General features: G+C 47.8%; 1 protein-coding gene across 2 annotated transcripts in view; it reads right to left on the minus strand.

The window, feature by feature from the left end:
- Nucleotides 1–12714: 12714 nt before the first annotated feature.
- DNAH9 (dynein axonemal heavy chain 9) overlaps nucleotides 12715–18703 on the minus strand; it is a 204986-nt gene continuing 198997 nt past the window's right edge. For both annotated transcript variants that reach the window (XM_086624181.1, XM_086624182.1), the window contains exon 66: nucleotides 12715–12942. In XM_086624181.1, coding sequence (XP_086480307.1) covers nucleotides 12715–12942 — 228 coding nt within the window. The remainder of the gene's footprint in view (nucleotides 12943–18703) is intronic.

Consider the following 18703-nt stretch of genomic DNA (forward strand, 5'->3'; position numbering starts at 1 on the left):
CATGCAGTTACCTTTGTCAGTCCAACCTGTAATTGCATCACCTGTTTGTGTGATAAGACCCATGTCCTATAAAGCCTTGAAGTCCAGCAATAATTATGTTGTTGACATTTAATTCAGCTTTAGAGGGATTTCATTTCATTCGTGGACTTTCATTCATGCTCTCTTCCTAAGTACTTCGTCTAGTTTGGTCATCCCAAGTGGCCTTTTCATGATATTCACATACTTTGGGGCCTTTGGAAATTCCCCAGTATTCAAGAGGAGCTCAATGTGAACAACCCTGGGTGAGCAACATCCTCAGTTCTCCCCTCAGTTCTGCCTCGGGAGAGCCATGGAAAAGTCAGTCGAGCACATTGAGCCCAGTAGATATTAACACCTTTGTCTAGATACAGATGGTATCCCTGTTCCCTGTTCCTTGCAGGGGGGTTGGACTAGATGACCTTTGAAGGTCCCTTCCAGCCCTAACCATTCTATGATTCTATGATTCTATGATTCTATGGTGGGATTCATTCCTCTGTTTTAATGAAAGCAGGGAAATGTCTCACAAAAGGCAAAATTTGCATTAAAAACACAAGGCTCTGGTGCCCACCTGTCTACAGCAGGGACATGACCAGATGCATGTCTGTAGGCTTCCTCCAAAAGAAACAGGAACATGCAGAGGGAGATCCTTTGTGTGTGTCTTGGTGTAGTGATAGGACAAGGGGCAATGTATTTAAACTGAAAGAGGGGAGATTTCAATTAGATATAAGAAAGAAATTCTTTACATTGAGGGTGGTGAGGTACTGGAACAGGTTCCCCAGAGAAGTTGTGGATGCCCCATCCCTGGAGGTGTTGAAGGCCAGGTTGGACGAGGCTTTGGGCAACCTGGTGTAGTGGAGGATTTCCCTGCCCATGGCAGGGGGGTTGGAACTAGATGATCTTTCAGGTCCCTTCCAACCCAAACCATTCTATGATTCTATGATTCTATCATCCCTTGACACAGGGCCAGGATGCTCTTCCACACCTGATCCTAGAAAGAATACTTAGTGTCCTAGTTCGGATAAATCCGAGGGATAAATGACCCCTGGAGGTGTTTGTGTCCGCACAGTCCAGAGACCAAGCCCATGTCACAGACTGTGAGCAGAACCGTTAAGCAGCAGAAGTTGATCAAACCACAACAGGCTTCAGCTTCCAAACTTACTTCTGCCCTTTCTGCCCTTCTTGGCAGACCCACTGGGAAGCAATCCCATGACTAACTGTAATTTTTCCTGCTACAGGCTTTCTCCCAGTGTCTTCAGCTTCCCTCGGCAATTTCCCACATCTTACAGTTCTGGTTTGTGCAGAATTGTTTTTCCTCCTTTCCGGTTGTTCTATATTCAGCATTATTTGCAGTTGCTAACACCATCCATCCTCCAGGCTTTTAGTCAGAACTGCCTCTCTGCTTGTGGCTGTTTGCTTCCAAATACCTTTCTTTAAAGAATTTTTAGGTTTTGTTCATTTTCTTTTTCCCCTTTACAATTTTCTATTCGTAATTATCGTTAATTTGGAGAACTTGGTCCTTTTGATGAACAGATAACTAATTTCCAAGGCTGACATCTTTCTCCACTGTAATCAGATCCACATCCATGTTCCTTTGTGCCCTGTGTGATGCCTTTTGTGCTGGAAAGTGAGGGCTGGATCTCCTGAAGCTTTCGGCTTTCTGCTCATGGCCTCCAACATGTCTCCTGAGCAGAAGGTGCTATGGCAGCACCTCTTCTCTCCCCGTGCTTAATGCAATCAGCAGTGAGAAATGCTCCCTGGATGGGAGGATCTCTCAGGGCAGAACATGATGCACAGATTAAGAGCATGAGTGGCAGGAGAGGTGCTGGAGTCTCCCCATTTCAACAAATGGAAGAGATCTGTCAACAAGAAGTTCATTCTGTGGTGAATAGCTGATAGATCTCAGGGTTTCAGCCTGCTCTAAACATGATCTAAAGATTCAAAACATCCATAAATCACTTATCACGAACTCATGGAATGTCAGAGTTGTTAAAGGGAGGTGCAGAGGGAATGTCCTCAGCTTCCTCAGAACGTGCCAGGCAAAACCAGACCCCGGAGCCTCAGGGGTCCCCAGCTTCTCCAAAAGCTGAGCTCAGCCACGCATGGAAAGCATCTTCCTCTTTGACACCTCACCCTGTCCCTTGCAGGGCTGGCCCCGAGGCACGGGTACACACGTCAGCAGGTGGACGGCCATGTCACAGGTCAGCTCATCCACCCGGGGCTGGGTGATGTTCTCGAGGGGATGATGGTGGTACTGTGGAGGACTGGAAGAGAAAGATGCTCTATTGCACAGAGGCTGGCCAGCATGGGCCCCAAGCAGCGTTGCCTGGGACGGGACGGGAGCTGGTTTTGCCATGCTAGTGTTGCCTCTGCAGCCTGTGCTCAACAGTCCTGGGTTACCCCAGCAGCTTTCCAATACCTCTGCAGCTTTCCAGCTGCAGGAGCAGCTCAGGGGCATCCTGCCACATTGAACACCGAAAACGAGAGAGGGGTCATGGGCGTCTAGTGTGGCCTCCAACTCAGGGCATCTCCGTTGGTGCCTGTCTCTCATGGGTTGTGCGTGGGGGCATCCCATAGGGCTCCCCCTCTTCTCTGCTCCTCAGGAGGTGGTGGTGATGGGACGCCTGCAGCACTGTAAAGCCGACGTGGCCTGTGTGATCTGTCACTGGTTTCCCAGCAGCGGTGGTAATAAAGCCGTACGAGCTGGATGCAGACTGCAGAGCCTGTCCCTGCGCCTCACGAGAAAGTTAATGAGCGCCCAGTCCGCGGCTCCGGTCATTGCTGTAAGGCATACGAGCCAGCGCTTGCCTGAAAGCATCCCCCCCACCATCCTACCCCTGGCAGCTCCCGAGCCACTGCCCCAGGGTCACCCTGGTCTCTCCAGGCACCTGGGACCTGCAGGGAGCAGGGAGGAGGACATGGCTGGGGCAGGTCGCCCTTGCACCCCTGAGCCCATGAGACCTTCCTCAGGAGGGTTAATCCTCAGCTGAGAAAGGTTTTTGGGTGAAGTCCCCCCCTCTGCTTCTGGCTGCACTTCTGCCAGTCCAAACCTCAGCCGCTTCAGGGGGATCAACGTGCCCAGCGAACCGCCGGCAGCCGGTGCGCTCCGGGCCACGGGGCCACGGGAGCCCTGCGGTGCAGCGGGCACCATCCTCACTGGTGACATGTGCCCAGGCAGCCCCGAGTCCCAGGGTCAGCATCCCCACTGATATGTTGGCAGCTTATACCTCTGCTGCCTCTAAGACTCCTGTCCATGCCAACAGCGAGGCAGTGCCACGTCTGCCATTCCTGGGAATGGCCACGCTCAGCTCCGCACGGCCTCATCCATACCAGCCAGACACTCCTGTAGGCTCAGTGCCTTCATGCCAACCCTGCCAAAGGGCGACGTTAACACATTCGCCTCCTAGGTGCGACAGGGCACACTGGGGAAACTGAGGCACACACAGTGGTCATAACAATATTACACACTCCCTCCTCCAGGGTTGTAACAGCAGGTGTGACTGAGGGGCAGGGCATCCTCTGCGGCAATGTGATCTCCTCCTCTGGCTAGAGAAGGATGCACCATTCCCATCCCAGCAGGGCAGGATGTGGGAGATAGATAGATAGATAGATAGATCGCTCTCCCATCGCCCAAGGAGGGTAAAAGCCCACCATTTCCCTATGGCCCATCATTACTCAAAGCCCCATCATTCCCCATGGCCCTTCATTCCCCCATAGACCACTGTTCCCCCATGGACCATTGTCTTCCACTGCACTTGCTGGTGCATGTGGGATCTCAAGGTTCAGAGGACCCTGCTCTGAGGGTCTTACATCACGCTGGCTTTAAAGTCTGGGCCTGGGAAGAGGCTTGCCATCCACCCAGGCTCCTTGAACACAGTCCTGGACTGGGTGATGCCCGCAGGCTAGGTCTGCCCTTGGAGATGGAGGCAGAGTGGGCTGGCAAGAATGGGCCTGCCAGGATGCATCAAGTCCAACTCCACCTTCTCATGTGCTTTACTGCCCACGCTGCCTCCTTGGAGGGGCTGGTGGTGCAGCCAGTGAGGCACTGTGGGATGTGACTCCCAGGTGTGACACAGATGGGGACTCCTACCCAGGAAGGTGGTGTGAGAGTGGGAACGTTTGGGTCTATACAAGGAGGAACAACTCCTGCGTACATGCTGCTCAAGTCATCCCAGCTTCCCAGGTAGATATTCCAATTAGGATACTAATTACCTCAGCTTGTACCAGCTTCCCAGGTAGATATTCCAATTAGGATATTAATTTCCTCAGCTTGTACCAGCTTCCTTGAGTGGAGGCGTCTCCACGTGTTTACCAGCAGCATCTTCTCCCAGGCCTAGTCTGAGCAGACCCCCCATCACTCACAGGCAGCCACCACCTCCCTCCGTTATTAAATAACTTTCTGAAGAGACGTAAACCACCCTGTGTTCAGCAAGACATCTCAGATATAGCAATTTATTTCTCATTATCTAATCATTTTTCTCCTATCTGCTGCTTCTTCCCAATAATAACATCACAGTAATTAATTGAAACACTTATTAAGTAGACAGCGCACAAAGTGTAGGCAATGTCATAACAATCCCGTTCCACAAAAAGCACACAGCGATGGCAGACGGGAAGCAGGGCAGGTTTTCCAAAGATCCTTTTGGTCAGATTTATCCTGTCTTTATTCTGGCAAACTGAATGGACACATCTAGTCAACCAATCTGCCACGCTGCAGCTAACGAGACTCTTATTTCACTTCAACAATTTTGCGTTCGCTGTGTGACTTTCCAAGGCCCTTTGAACCCTGCCTGTCTCTTACAATCATTTCCCCATTTCTGCAGCCCCACATGCACCAGGTGTTTCGATGGCTCCCAAGCATGATTCTGCAGTAAAATCTCTGCTAAGCAGAGCTGACGATGCAGTAGGTGGCTCGGGTTTGTCTTCAGCAGAGATCCTGGGTGCCCCACAGTAGCCTATCACATCCCACTGCTTGTCCAACTCAGTGGGAAGTCCAAGCACCCTACCCAGCAGAGCATCATCCACTGCTTTCTGATGGCAGCAAGGCCAAGTTAAGCAGGCAGCTGGAGTTAGGTGCTCTGATATTCAGTGCTCTGGGCGCAGAGGAGAACCACAAACCACAAAAAGGAACGTGCAGCTCTTGTCCACCGCAGATCAACGGGCCAGTGGTTTAGTGCAAGTGTGCTAAGATCCAGATTTGATGGTGGGGGTGTGCTCCAGATTCCAACAAGGGTAGATGAAAAACCCGCATGAGCTTAGGACCATTGAGTTAGGAAATAGTAACTCACGGTGTGCAAAAAGAGTGTGGAATCAGCAACAATGATGGATTTGGTTCTTCCCAAGGCTGCTGGTGTTCTAAACTCTCGGGTTTTGGTCCATCACCCTTGCCTGTGCCCTATGCTGGAAGAGAGGAAGGATGCTTCACTGTTTGCTGCTCTGAGAATCTGCAGCCCTCAGGCCTCCCCAGTGCTTGTCCAAGACCAGATCAGGTCTCTAGGCTACAAAGAAATTCCTGCAGCTTCTGCAGCCCTGAACGGTGAGCCAGAAAGATCCTGGAATTTGTTCCCATTCTATATTTGGATTACCCCAAGATGTTTCCAGCTTTTTTTATGAGAAATGGGAGCAAGAGCTTTGCCGATGCTGTTCCAATGAATGAAGCAGTGCCATGTTGAAGAGCATGCACCTGGGAACAGTCATCTGGGTTGTTCTCACCAGAGAGATGTCTTCACATGCATTTTCCTCTCCTGACTACCTACAAACCTGGTGGTGAGCTCCAGGCACCTGGAGATCAGCACTCAAATCAAATAATCATAGAATGGTTTGGGTTGGAAGGGACCTTTAAGGCTGGTCTTTCCTAGATCAGGTTGCTCAAATCCTTACTCCAATCCAATGCAAAGTCTCAAGACAGATTCTCATGTGAACACTCTAAATGCCAGGGTCTCCAGCACCGTGGGTCATATTTGCTGACCTGGACAAAACATCCATCATGGACATGAACTGCTTTTCATTGTGTAGCTTTCATCTTATCTCACACAATACTACAAATATTCTCATTTTTCCAAGGCAGCATATTCAACAGTGAGACGAGGGTACCTGAAACAGCTCCTCCCAGAAACTGGAGATGTTGCAGACACTGGAGCTATCACAGCTGACAGCTTACCCCATCCCAGCTCCTGCCATACTCTTGGAAACATTGAGCCAAGATACTGAATGCAGGCTTGGGGTGTCACCTCGTGGCTTTTGGCACTAATCGGAATGAAGGCTGTAAGAATGTCCTAAAAGTGAACCTCAAAGTTTACACCCAGGTGAACGAGTTTCAAAAGCTTTAGACAAGGTATTTGTAGCCTCAAACAATCCTTCTGCACTGACAGGCACACTAGTACACAAATTAGAAGGGCTGCTTATAACTCCATGAACGTCTTCTACAGTCTAAAAGCTTTTTAAACGAGGTTCACAACCATTAACAAGGTAAATATATTTGTAGGTTTGTTTGGGCAATTACAGTCATTTAAAAAACAATGCATAATAACGGACATGAATCTAATAAGCCATTACTAATTAAATGTATTAAAGCCACTTTATGAAATGAATGCATCTAGCTGATATGTTGCAGCTAGTTTGGTTCTGTAAATAATTGAGCCGTGATACATGCAGAATTTGCATCACTGGGCATTGCCAGTGTCCCATAATAGTTGCAAGGAACTTGCCCCAGTGGAACCAATCTACTGACTGCTAACCAGGTTCTCCTTTTCTGTGTCTGGTCTACATTTTCCTTTGCTCTATGAGAAACAGGTGCAGCAGGATAGAGCTGGTTAACCCCCAAAATGTGGGACACCATTACACAGGATTTGTGAAGACCTTGCTTTGGAGTGTGCTCTTCTGCCAATTACAATTTGCCACAGGTACAACACTCCCAGGCTGTGGAAAAGCCATTTCTCTGTCTCGGGAGAGTTCATTCCATTTTACCTGATATTAAGTGTTCAATAGCACAATTCTCCATCTTTCGCTTTCGTCCCTTTGGAAAAATATCACCAGTCTGGACTTAGCTAATTGACCACAGACCTTTTGAGGATGCAGGTGCAAAGCAGCCCCACAGGGTGCTGTGAGGTGTCAGTAGCTGCAGAGATAAATAGAAAGGATGGGAGCTAGTCTGGGCTGCCCCGGGCACCCAGTGCCTGGCCTTGTGTGTGAAATCATAGCATGCAGGATCTGGCTGAACTCCTGGGACAGGGCAAAAGGGAAGGACACGTAGGCTTGACCTTAATCGCAAGAAAGCTCCTCATCTCAGTCTGAGCTGGTGACTTCTGGGCTCCATGTGCAGTTGGCTCAGAGACTCAGGGCACTTTGGCAAACCCTGATCTCACCATGAGATCACCGACATGGGTCAGATGAATCACTCACTCACTACTTGAGCCCATTTCTTTCTGCTGACTGTGAAGCTTGCCCAGAGACTAGCTCAAACGATGACACCTTTCCTGCGCATAAGGCAGGGCACACGAACGTTGTGCTGAGAGTCGGGCTGGTGAGCAAGCCCCGTACTCGAGGGATGATAGTCTGCACTGATTTGCATTCAAAGCTTCCTGCTGGTGTAAAAGGGGCAAAGCTGGCACAATGCAAACAAAAAGGACTAATTTTTTACTTCATTTTTTCTTGGCAAAAATTGAGATGTGATTTCCCCAAACATACATGGTTTCTAGCAGTAACTCCTTTGCAGCTGGAAAATCCCCACGCAGTGCAGCCTTGCACATGTCTACTGTCACAGACTTGAGCTGCACAGAGACATGGAGGGGATACACTTGGCTTTGCCATCCATGCAGGATGCCATGTCCAAAACCAAGCAACATGCGATTGCTCCAGGCTCTGAACTGCTGCAAGTCTTACAAAGACATATAGCTTCCTTCAACCAGAAGAGTGACATCACCTCACTCTCTGAAGTCACCAGGTCCTACCATGAAGGGCTGAACACTTATTTACCAGGAGAAAGTGCCAGCCCCCCCCTTGGCAGATGACTTGGGGTTGCAGCAGGTCTGGGGAGGTGGGTGGTGAAGCTGGGATGAAGGAGAGGAGTTAGGCTGTAGGGCAGGAGAGCAGCCTTAGGGCTGGGCCTGGAGACTGGTCTCATGAGACTTGTTCCAGTGATGGAAAAGTCACTTCTCAGGGTCTCCAGCTTTCCCTAAAAATGAGCAACCACATGGGTCCCTGCTGCCAAACTGCCCTAAACTGTCCTACTGCCCTATTGTCCTGCTGCCATCTCTGCCAGCCCTGCCTGCCTTGTTCCAGATCGACCTCAGTTCTGCCTTGGATGTCCTCCAAAGCGCTGCAATTCCACCAGCCCCAGAGCCTCCGTTTTGGGCTGTGCTGGCTTTGGGGATGGGGTTCCTTACTGCTCAGTCCCTTCCGCTCAAACAAGGGCAAAGAGTGGGAAGGAAGGTGTGCATGGAAATGCCAAGTGGGCAGCTATCTCCAAGAGCTCAAGAAGAGAAAATATTCACCTTTGACTAATGCGTTGCTCCTAATGAATAGCCTGGCCAGCTGCATTTAATTGTCTGGTTTAGGCAGATATGGCTGGAAAATCTCATGCCTGTCAGATTTTTTTTTTCTCCCTGAAGCACCAAATTATTCACTATCCTCTTGTCGCATTTTGCAGCCAATTCTTTCCTGTGATGATTTTCAAAGGATGAAGAATGAGCACCCTGGTGACATTTCTAGTATCTATAAATATCTCCCCACTACCCTGCCTGCCCAACTGGTGAATTATGCAGGAAGATATATATATAATAAAACAATCGGATCCCTTTTGTTGTCAACATCCCATTCTTCTTCAGCTGGCAAGAGAACAGCCTGGGCTGTTGCTCTGGAAAGAGCAAGCAGTGCCTGGGGAACCAGTGAACTGATCCTTTCCTGTAGGTACGGGGGCATGTTGGAGGGCAACACTGAGCTGAAAGAGGCCCTAGTATGCTGCAATGAGGAAGAGGGGTTTAAAAAGAGAAGCAGCATGAAATTTAGGACAGTAACACCCTCCAAAATGGCAGGAAATCCCACATATGGAACTTCAGTAAACTTGGGATAAAACAGGTATTGAAGAAATACCAAAGAAGGACTAATCCAGTGATGCTGCCTGGAGCACGATTCTCTTACCATACCTTTTGGTCCTACTTCTATGTGTTTAATTCAACAGTGCTCTGTTTATGCAACTAAACCTCCTGCATGGTGAAATACATGGAGAACTCAATGCATTCAACTTCGCAAAGCCGTGGAAAGTGACCACTTTACATCACATATCTAATTGGCAGGTTTTAATTTAAATTGGGAGGGATTTAATTTAATAGCATAACTCTCCCTAGCTAACAGACCTCTTCTAGACAGATACTCATTACGTGGAGTAGTCTACAGAATCAGTTACCCCATTTATGGTTTAAGAGGCATTTTAAAATAAGAAGCTTAAGGCAGCTCTCTCCTTTGCATTAGATATTTGCAGATGTCTTTTGCTGAACCATAACTAGCTTCTTCATCATTAATTTTTCGGGACTGCGACTTGGAGACACTGCCTGGCAATTTAACAAAGTTCTTATCAGAAAGTTTTCCCACCTTACCTTTGTCCAGAAGGTCATCATTTTCCAGGACTGCAAAGACAAGGATTTAGCATCTCCTCATTCCTGCAGAAAGACAGCTGCTGTGCTACTCAGACAAAAGAGTTACTGTGAATGTCCTGCAAAGCCTGAGGACTTCACCCTTCTACATTACTCTGGGTAAGTGGACGATGTGCTGGGGAAAGTTAATACGCTGGACTGATGGAGAGGTGACCATGTCCCCACCAGCGTGTGCTGAGGCCACCAATGAAGCTGTTCAGTTTGATATGAGGCTCTGAGAAGCCAAACACTACCCACAGAAACACTGTCATGGTTTAACCCCAGTGGGCAGCCAAACACCCCACACCCGGTCCCTCACTGCCTCCCGGTGGGATGGGGGAGAGAGTCAGAAGAGCAGAAGTGCAAAACTCATGGGTTGAGATACAGACAGTTCAACAGGTGAAGCCATAAGTGAATGGCACATAGGGCTACGCAGAGCTGCCCTGCACGCAGGAGCATTTCCCAGCAGGCCAGGGAAGGGTGGTAGTATAAGGTATATGTAAGTTGTGGTGAAGGGAGATAAATCCAGTTGGTGGCCAGTCACAAGTGGTGTTCCCCAGAGCTCAGTATTGGGGCCAGTTCTGTTTAGTATCTTTATCAATGATCTGTAGGAGGGAATTGAGCGCACCCTCGGTATGTTTGCAGGCAACACCAAGCTGGGTGGGAGTGTTGATCTGCTGGAGGGTAGGAAGGCTCTACAGAGGGATCTGGACAGGCTGGATCAATGGGCCAGGACCAATTGTATGAGGTTCAACAAGGCCAAGTGCCAGGTCCTGCGCTTGGGTCACAACAACTCCCTGCAACACTACAGGCTTGGGGAAGAGGGGCTGGAAAGCTGCCCAGTGGAAAAGGACCTGGAGGTATTGGTTGATAGCTGGCTGAATACGAGCTGGCAGTGCGCCCAGGTGGCCAAGAAGGCCAATGGGATCCTGGCTTGTGTCAGAACTAGTGTGGCCAGCAGGACTAGGGAAGTGATTGTCCCTTGTACTTGGCACTGGTGAGACCACACCTCGAATACTGTGTTCAGCTTTGGGCTCCGCACTACAAGACAGACACTGAGGTCCTGGAGCATGTCCACAGAAGGACAATAAAGCTGGTGAAGGGTCTGGAGCACGTGTCTTATAAGGAGCAGCTGAGGGAACTGGGGTTGTTCAGCCTGGAGAAAAGGAGGCTGAGGGGAGACCTTCTCGCTCTCTACAACTGCCTGAAAGGAGGTTGTAGCGAGGTGGGGGTTGATCTCTTCTCCCAGGTAACAAGTGACAGGACAAGAGAGAATGGCCTCAAGTTGCACCAGGGGAGGTTTAGATTGGATATTAGGAAAAATTTCTTCTGATGAGCTCCAAACTTCCAAACTCAATCTGGAGGTAGATCCTTCTCCCATGGTTGCAGTGGCCATACTACAGGCTGATCAAGCCCACCTTACCTCATTTAAGAAGTCTAGAAATTAAACATCTTTGTCTGAGCCACTCACTCCATTTATTCACAGTTTGTGCAGGGAAATCAGAGTGAGATCTGACCCCTCTTTGATAACCAGTTCAGGATGAGGTGGGAGGACCAAGTCCCTCATGGAGTATCAGGGCAGCTCAAGGTGACTCACTCAGACCTGCAGGTCTCTCCAGGCTGCAAACTCCCACCCTATGAATCCCATGGCTGCCTGGAAACAGGATCCTGGAAGTTTCAATGCCACCACGTAGGCAGTGGAAACAGAGTTGGCTGGTGATCCTCCTGGTGCTAAGCATCTGAGCCCATTCAGGGCCAACTCTGGCAGGTGGGAACCTCTCAAGATGAGGCAGTGTTCATCAAGGTGCTCATTGGCTTTGGGGATTCACCTGAGTAGCAGGGTTTGCAGTATTCCCAAAGGAGGATCACACTCCCTGCTGGAGACTCGAGTCTGGCTGTGAGATTGTAACCTGGGACTGGGTTAGGGTGGGAAAGTTTGGGGGTGCTCATCGGTGCTAATTCCACTGAGACCAAATCCTCTGCACATCTGCCATCTTCCCCGTCCCTCCTACACAGTGACACCTTCAGTGAGCTCAGTGATGGCAATGAACTCCACAGACGAAAACCCACGGCTGCTCGCACGGTGTGGGGCAGGAGGATACTGTGTACCACATGAGGAAGAGAAACAGCAAATACTAGACAGAGGCACAGAGAGCACTGCACAGCTCCATTTCCCCAGGCAACCAGCCGAACTTCTCACATTTCCTGGCTCCCAAGTGCTCAGCTTCTGCAGCCCAGGGCAATGCTCCCTGTGTCTGGCTCGTTAGGATAATGCACGCTCCAGCCATCACTGTGCTTTCTGCTCTAGAAACACACCAGTTCTCACCCACTCCATCCCGAAGTGGAAATGCAGCTATCCCAACCTGACCCTGCACGCGCTCTCCACTCAGTGAGTCAACGTGTGACACCGGCCTCCAGGCAATTCTTAGAGACTAGTCCGGGAATAACGACTTTTATTAGCAAATTTCTATCATTATGTAATATTCTTCTTAAATAATCCTTATGCTCTGTTTTTACTGTTGATTACATGAAGCACACTGGACATTAACATCGTTTTCAATGTGTCTAAAATTTACAGGAATATTAGCAAGAAACAGTTTATATCCACACCATCTGCTAATCTCCCAACTTTCAAATTACACCTATGACAGAGAAACACTCATGTATAAAAAAGACTAAGGTCCAAAGAATTTCACAGGTCACTGGACTATCTAAGGGTTTTGGAGAAGGCCACTGACTTTAAAACTACTTTTGATCACGAAAGAGAAATAAACATTACATTCAGATTTGAGCTTAGCACTCTCTCAGTGTGGAAGATCTGGCTGTGGGTTGGGATCTTCCAGTGCTCCAGCACAGGAGCGTAAGAATTACAGGATATTGCTTTACAGCAGCCAAGAATCCGTTCCATGCGTCCCTCTGCACCTCTGTCACCTCCGTGCAGGTTCTGTTTAGGCCACGTGCTCAGCATTTAGAGAGATGGAGCTTGGGTTCCGTCTCAAGATACTATTTTTTAAGTCGTCTGACAAAGGCATCGTTAGACATTTGCAAACGAGGTGCTCTGCTGGTGAGCCTAGATCTGTAGCAGCAATGCCACGCCAGCGAGCACCCACTTGGAAGGATTTTCTCTAGTTTTAAGGTTAAAAGTCCACACGTAAGTTGGCCCTCTTTGGCGTGTCTTGTATACAGGACATGGGTACGTACTACGGGTATCTTGTTTGTCAGCAGGAATGGCTCTGATGAAAATGACAGGCATGGCTGGGGCTAGCTCCATGAGCCTGGCATCTGTGATTATCCCGGTCTACAAAGGAAAGAAGACAAAGTTGTAGTTAGATTTCCAAGATATCATCAGCTGTACCTCGATACACATGATTCTCTGTAACGTTTATACAAGCAGGTCTTTTTGGTGCAAACATCTTTCCTGAGATCAAGGGGGTGGATAATTCTATTTGAGGTACAGAGGGTCTGGATCAAACACCTACCTTGTTTCATCAGAAGCTCCCCTCAAGCATAGCTTATTCCAAGGGTACGGACACCTGCTCTCATCAGATGCTCAAACCCACCCACACCTGAGCAAGACTTTGAGGGGGAACAATGTTCCTGCCTATGTCCAGCCACAACATCCTCATGCAGCTCTTCCTCAAGGTTTTGCCAGACCAGAACCACCTCGTGGGAAGCACTGCTTGTGCTGAGACCAGTTATGGACACCTGAACAGGGCTCGGGATGCAGAACAATGCTCACTTTAGAAGAGTCTAAAAGGCACCAAGTAAGCATCCCAACACACCACCAAAACTTCAGCATGACCTCGGATACAGTTGTCTGGGCAATGAACGCACGCAGTGTTTTGTGTGGCCCCAAAAGGCACCACAGGCTTGTTTCCACTCTCACAGGTCGTCACACCAGCAAGGCGGATTCAGAAGAACTGTTCCTGAGGGAATATTATCATTAAATAACAAGTTGACATTATCCTCTTCAAAGCAATGCCCTTGCTCATCAGGCTGCCCAATCCAGGAGAAGGATGGTATGTGTCCTGGTTTTAACTGGGACAGAGTTAGTTTTTCTTTTTAGGAGCTAGAAGAGCTCTGCGTTTTGGATTTACTATGGGATTTGCTATGAGAAGAACGTTGATAATGCACTGTGTTGATAGTTGGTGCTGAGACATCCAGGACCTTCCAGCTTCCCGTGTGTTGCCAGTGTGCAGGAGCACAACAGGGTGCAGGGAGCATGGCCAGGACAAAGGCTCCACAACTGCCCTTGGATTTGAACTCAGACTTAGGATTTGGGGCCAAATTGGCCAATGGAGTATTGCATATCATGCAGCATCATGCCCAGTATATAGATGAGGGTTGATCAGGAAAACAAGCTCTTGGCTCTTCTGGGAAACCTTTTCGGGGGGCTCTCTAGGACTCTTGGTCTCTCAGAATTCTCTCTCTCTCTCTCTTTTTTCGGGCCTCTCACTTATCTGGGTTTGTGGTGTCAGGACTTGCCTGTTTCAGGATCGCTAAATGGGACTGCACTGGCGTCGGTCGCCAGGTGGTGAGCAATGACATTGTGCATCACTTGTTTGTACATATTATTATCATTATCTATTCATATATTACTATTATTTCATCATTATTACTTTTAATTCTATATCACTATTCATTCGTTCTTATCTCAGCCTCGAGGCTCCTTCCCTTTTCCCCTTTAATTCTCTTCCCAGTTCCCTGGGGGTGAGGGAGGGTGAGCCAGTGGCTGTGTGATCTGCTGGGCTAAACCACACCAGCGTGTGTCAGGGCATGAGATCAATGGCTTGTTTCTCCAGCTTGAGTCTCTCTGGCAACTTCTGTTTCTCTTTCTGACAATAAAATCCCCTACACATCAATCAATTTCTGGGAAAGCATGCAAAATTCCTTAATGGAGGCTAGAGAGACCAAATGAAAACAAACACAGAAATGGAAATAAAACTTGTCAGTGCTAAAGAAACTGTCTCTCACTGCAGCTGAGCTTCACATATCATTATTATTTCAAGCTCTTACATCAGAGGTGTGGGATGAGATTCAACCTCTCTCGTAGTTTATTTAGTTCTGCAGATGAGTGAAGAAAAATAATCCCTCTTGCAACACACCTCAGTTTAATTGTACTAAGGCTGTTATACTAAGCTATGATAAATCTAACTCCAATTTAGGATTTTATATTTCTAACATGCTGAACAAACATTAAATAATTCTTGTAATACCTTGCAAAGAAGCTATTTATCAAACATTATTATGCACTCTTTTAAAATTCATATCTTTCATTTCTGAGGCTGGATTTTGATCAGATCTCTTTTTTTTTTTTTTTTACTGCTGACAATTCTTCAAATCAAATTTCCATGATATATTCTACCTATTTCTGGGTTAACAAGAGTTGAAATCTTCCTGAGATATCTCTATGGAACATATCATTTTGTTATGTCTGGGCTGATTTGCATTTGCATTTTTTATCGCTCTCATCGTCAGAAATTAATTCTACTCTGAAAGCAATTTTCCCTAACTACTGGCAGAGCACACCTGGTAAAAAGCCACTGTTCTGAGCTCAGAGAGCTCAGGCGTCAGATCCTAAAGAAGCCTTCACTTCTGCGTGTCCTGGCTTCTCAACAGGCGATCTGAAGAGTGGATATATTACGCTGCCACGTGTCATAGAATCATAGAATCATAGAGTGGTTTGGGTTGGAAGGGACCTCAAAGATCATCTAGTTCCAACCCCCCTGCCATGGGCAGGGACACCCTCCACTACACCAGGTTGCTCAAAGCCTCATCCAACCTGGCCTGGAACGCTTCCAGGGATGGGGCAGCCACAACTTCTCTGGGCAACCTGGTCCAGTGCCTCAATGGGTCCAAAGACACAAAACAGGTGTCACAAGCCAGGGATGCTGATAGATGGGCCCAAAAACACATGCAGTAAGTCAACATCCCCTCCCACTCAACTGCCTTTTGAGGTGTCTCATAGCTGCACTTGAACCACAGCTAATTTAGGGTAGTTGGCTTAAAGACCTTCAACATGGCCTGGTAGTCTTTCAGATAGAGTTGCATCTGTTTGCAGGAAAGGGGGGCTAGTGATCTGACCAGCAGTGTAGCCAGCAGGGAACATCACTCTAAGGTGATTGTTGGGGTTAGTGGCTTCAATCGGACATCGGGAACAAGAAAAAGAGCCATCCGTGGAGCACGCAGTGAAGAAGACCTAATGATGTGCTGTCCAGTTAAAACTAAATGAGAGAGGAATTTTTATCACTGAGTAGTGTAAGAGTTGAGATACAGATGGAAAAGGGTTTGTCAAGTTACTAATTTTTCAAAACAACCATAAAAAAGAGAATGGCTGTTCACAGCACAATTTGCAAGTGCCCCCTCCATGGCTGCATTTTACGTTTATCACTGGACACCTCAGCTTGAGCCACATCCCACTCTCATTCTCATAACTCACAGATACATGGGCATTACTGACAGTTGACATCTGCAGGAGAAGGCTTCACGTGATATCCCAGCTCACCCCTCTGGGAAAAATTTCAATCTCTGATGTGTGAGATTTGATGTACCTGGTGCCTCTGCAGAAGAACATGGCAAGCTGTGATGTTTGGGACTGTAGCACCAGAACTGGGCTGTACCAGGGCTGGGTCGCACACTGATGTTTTCATCTGCATCCATTGCTGGCAGCATCTCAGATAAAAATGAGTGCTGTGCAGCCATTCCCAAAGATATCGAGCTAGTTGAACCATCAAATAAACGTGACTGTTCCCCGCCACACAGGCAAGAGGCCCTTCTAAACCTCTCTACTGGTTTAAGACTGGTGATTTACACAGGACTAGTTTTAAAAAGTACACAGAAAGGGTAGCTGGTGAGGCTTGAAGGAGGCACGATACCCTCAGTGTGCTGTGCACTGACTGTGCATCTCCTCCAAGGACAAGGTGGTGTGCTGGCTATGCTTGGCAAAGCTTCCTGTGGCACATGTGGTGCAAAACCCAGCTCCTCCCTTGCACATCTTCTGGGCACATACTTGGCATCAAACTGTCCATTGCTGGGAGCAAGAAAGCCAGGAATCAGTCAGCAATCTCTCATGGCTTGAGATAAAACATCCCACAGTGTCACCAGTCAAACTATCTCTCACTGAGTCCTACTGACTTTAACAGTGCTACAGCAACAGGTCATTCCGACCCAAAACAACCCGCTTGGTTTCATTTCTTCTAATAGCTGCCTGCTGTTTTGTAATGAATGTTTTATAAATTTAAGGCACCCAAGGGCAAACATAAATGTTTAAATACATAGGAAAATTTGAGTAGCAGAACATAGAGGCACTTCTTCCTTTTTTGGAGGCACAATCTAAATGTGAAATATTCTGTTAAAAGTGGAGGTGTTCCCCAGAGGACTTCTTCTAAACAGGACCAGCCGTTCTTATCAGAGGATTAATTTGGAAGAAGTATACAACCTAAAAGAACTGCGCACCTATTTCAAAAATGTTGCTTCCATTAATATATACTGGTTCTCACTGGCTTACAGGTAAAATGAATAGTTCCTCTAAGTGGAAGCCGTATTTCAGTGTGAGCAGCAGCATATGAAAAAATATTTTTCTTTTCTGAAATAAGTTGAGCATGATACCCAGACATTATGAATGGTTCTAGGAGTGTAATAGCTCAGTATCTTTCTATCTTTCACAAGGAAAACGTAACCAGAAAAAACACATTTACTAAAGTCTGGACGGTCTCTGAAGATGTTTGTCTTAATGCAATCACCCAGACAAGTTATTGGAGGGAGATAGAGGGGAGAAGCCATGTGTTTCCCGAAAGATTTCTGGCTTTGCACCACCAAAATTTCTCACTCTTTACTTCCATTATCACTTGGGGATGGGTAAAACCTAGGCAGAACTCAGCCATTTTGACCATTATATCTTCTAGCAATGGTGGTAATGATGGTAAAGGAAAACATAACAGTAGTCACTGGAATTTGTTTTTACTGCAGTATTCGATATGGAAGACCAGGAATTTTTTAAAACTTTCTTTGTACTGTTGTGTCCAGCTGATTTGTATCACCTTAAAATATCAGCTTTTGAGGGTAACAGAAATCCAGTGCTCCCAGTAGTAAGGGGTTGTGATCTCCAAGAGCCATAAGTTTTGTACGGCAGCCACACCAAGGCTTAGACAAGGGAACAGGCAGGGAGCTGTAGGACCAGGTCTTGGGAAATGGACTGGGCTGGTCCCTGTTCTGCTGCTGTGATTTCTGTTGTTAGCAGAGCCAAAACCAGCGAGGCAGGAGATCTGACCTTAAACCTGCATGAGATCCTTACTGCAATCTTCTGACAGAGCCTTTGCCAATGTTCCTGACTGCCTGTGGCTTTCCAGACACAATGCCCACGTCAACCCATTTCCAGAGAGAAAATGGAGCTTTGACCTTTCCAAGGATTTGCAATGAAATGCACCCACGCCATCAGTCAGTGAGTTCAAAGCTTTGCCTAATTTCCTATCCTTCCTGGAAAACTATTTCAGAGAGGGAGCAGAAAAATAAGCGGAGAATATTAGATCTGAATTGCATGGTCAGGTTGGCGTACGGTATACAACAGGCATGGCCTCTCTCCTCAGCGTCCTACACCAAGATGCACAAGAGACACAGGAGGACCTTCAAGGTCAAGACTCTGAAGAGTTGCCTCTGAAATAGAAGTCTCTTCCTGCGAGGGGGTAATCTTGACACAGATAAGTAAGTTGTGGGTGACCCGCTTTGATCAGCCTTCGCTCTCCCAGACCACGGGCAGCAGGAGCATCACACCGGCTGCCCAGAGCGAGAGCTGCATCAGTCACTGTCAGTTGATTCTCACATGCAGAACAAACTGGGAGTTGTGGTGGCACAGCCCAGGCAACTCGTCAGAGCAAGCCCAGCGGGGATTTGCCAGTCTAATGGCTCTCACTCTGCAGACTGCACTCCCAGCAGCTGCCAACTGTCAGAAGGAATGACAGGGACAACTGTGCTCCTCTGGGATGCTGCTCTGAGAGGTGCACTGCGAGAGGAGCACTGACAGCCGTACGGGCAGGAATTAGCAAGTGTACCAGCTTCCCTTC

Source organism: Tauraco erythrolophus, chromosome 20 (assembly GCF_009769465.1).
Source record: "Tauraco erythrolophus isolate bTauEry1 chromosome 20, bTauEry1.pri, whole genome shotgun sequence".
Classification (NCBI taxonomy): domain Eukaryota; kingdom Metazoa; phylum Chordata; class Aves; order Musophagiformes; family Musophagidae; genus Tauraco; species Tauraco erythrolophus.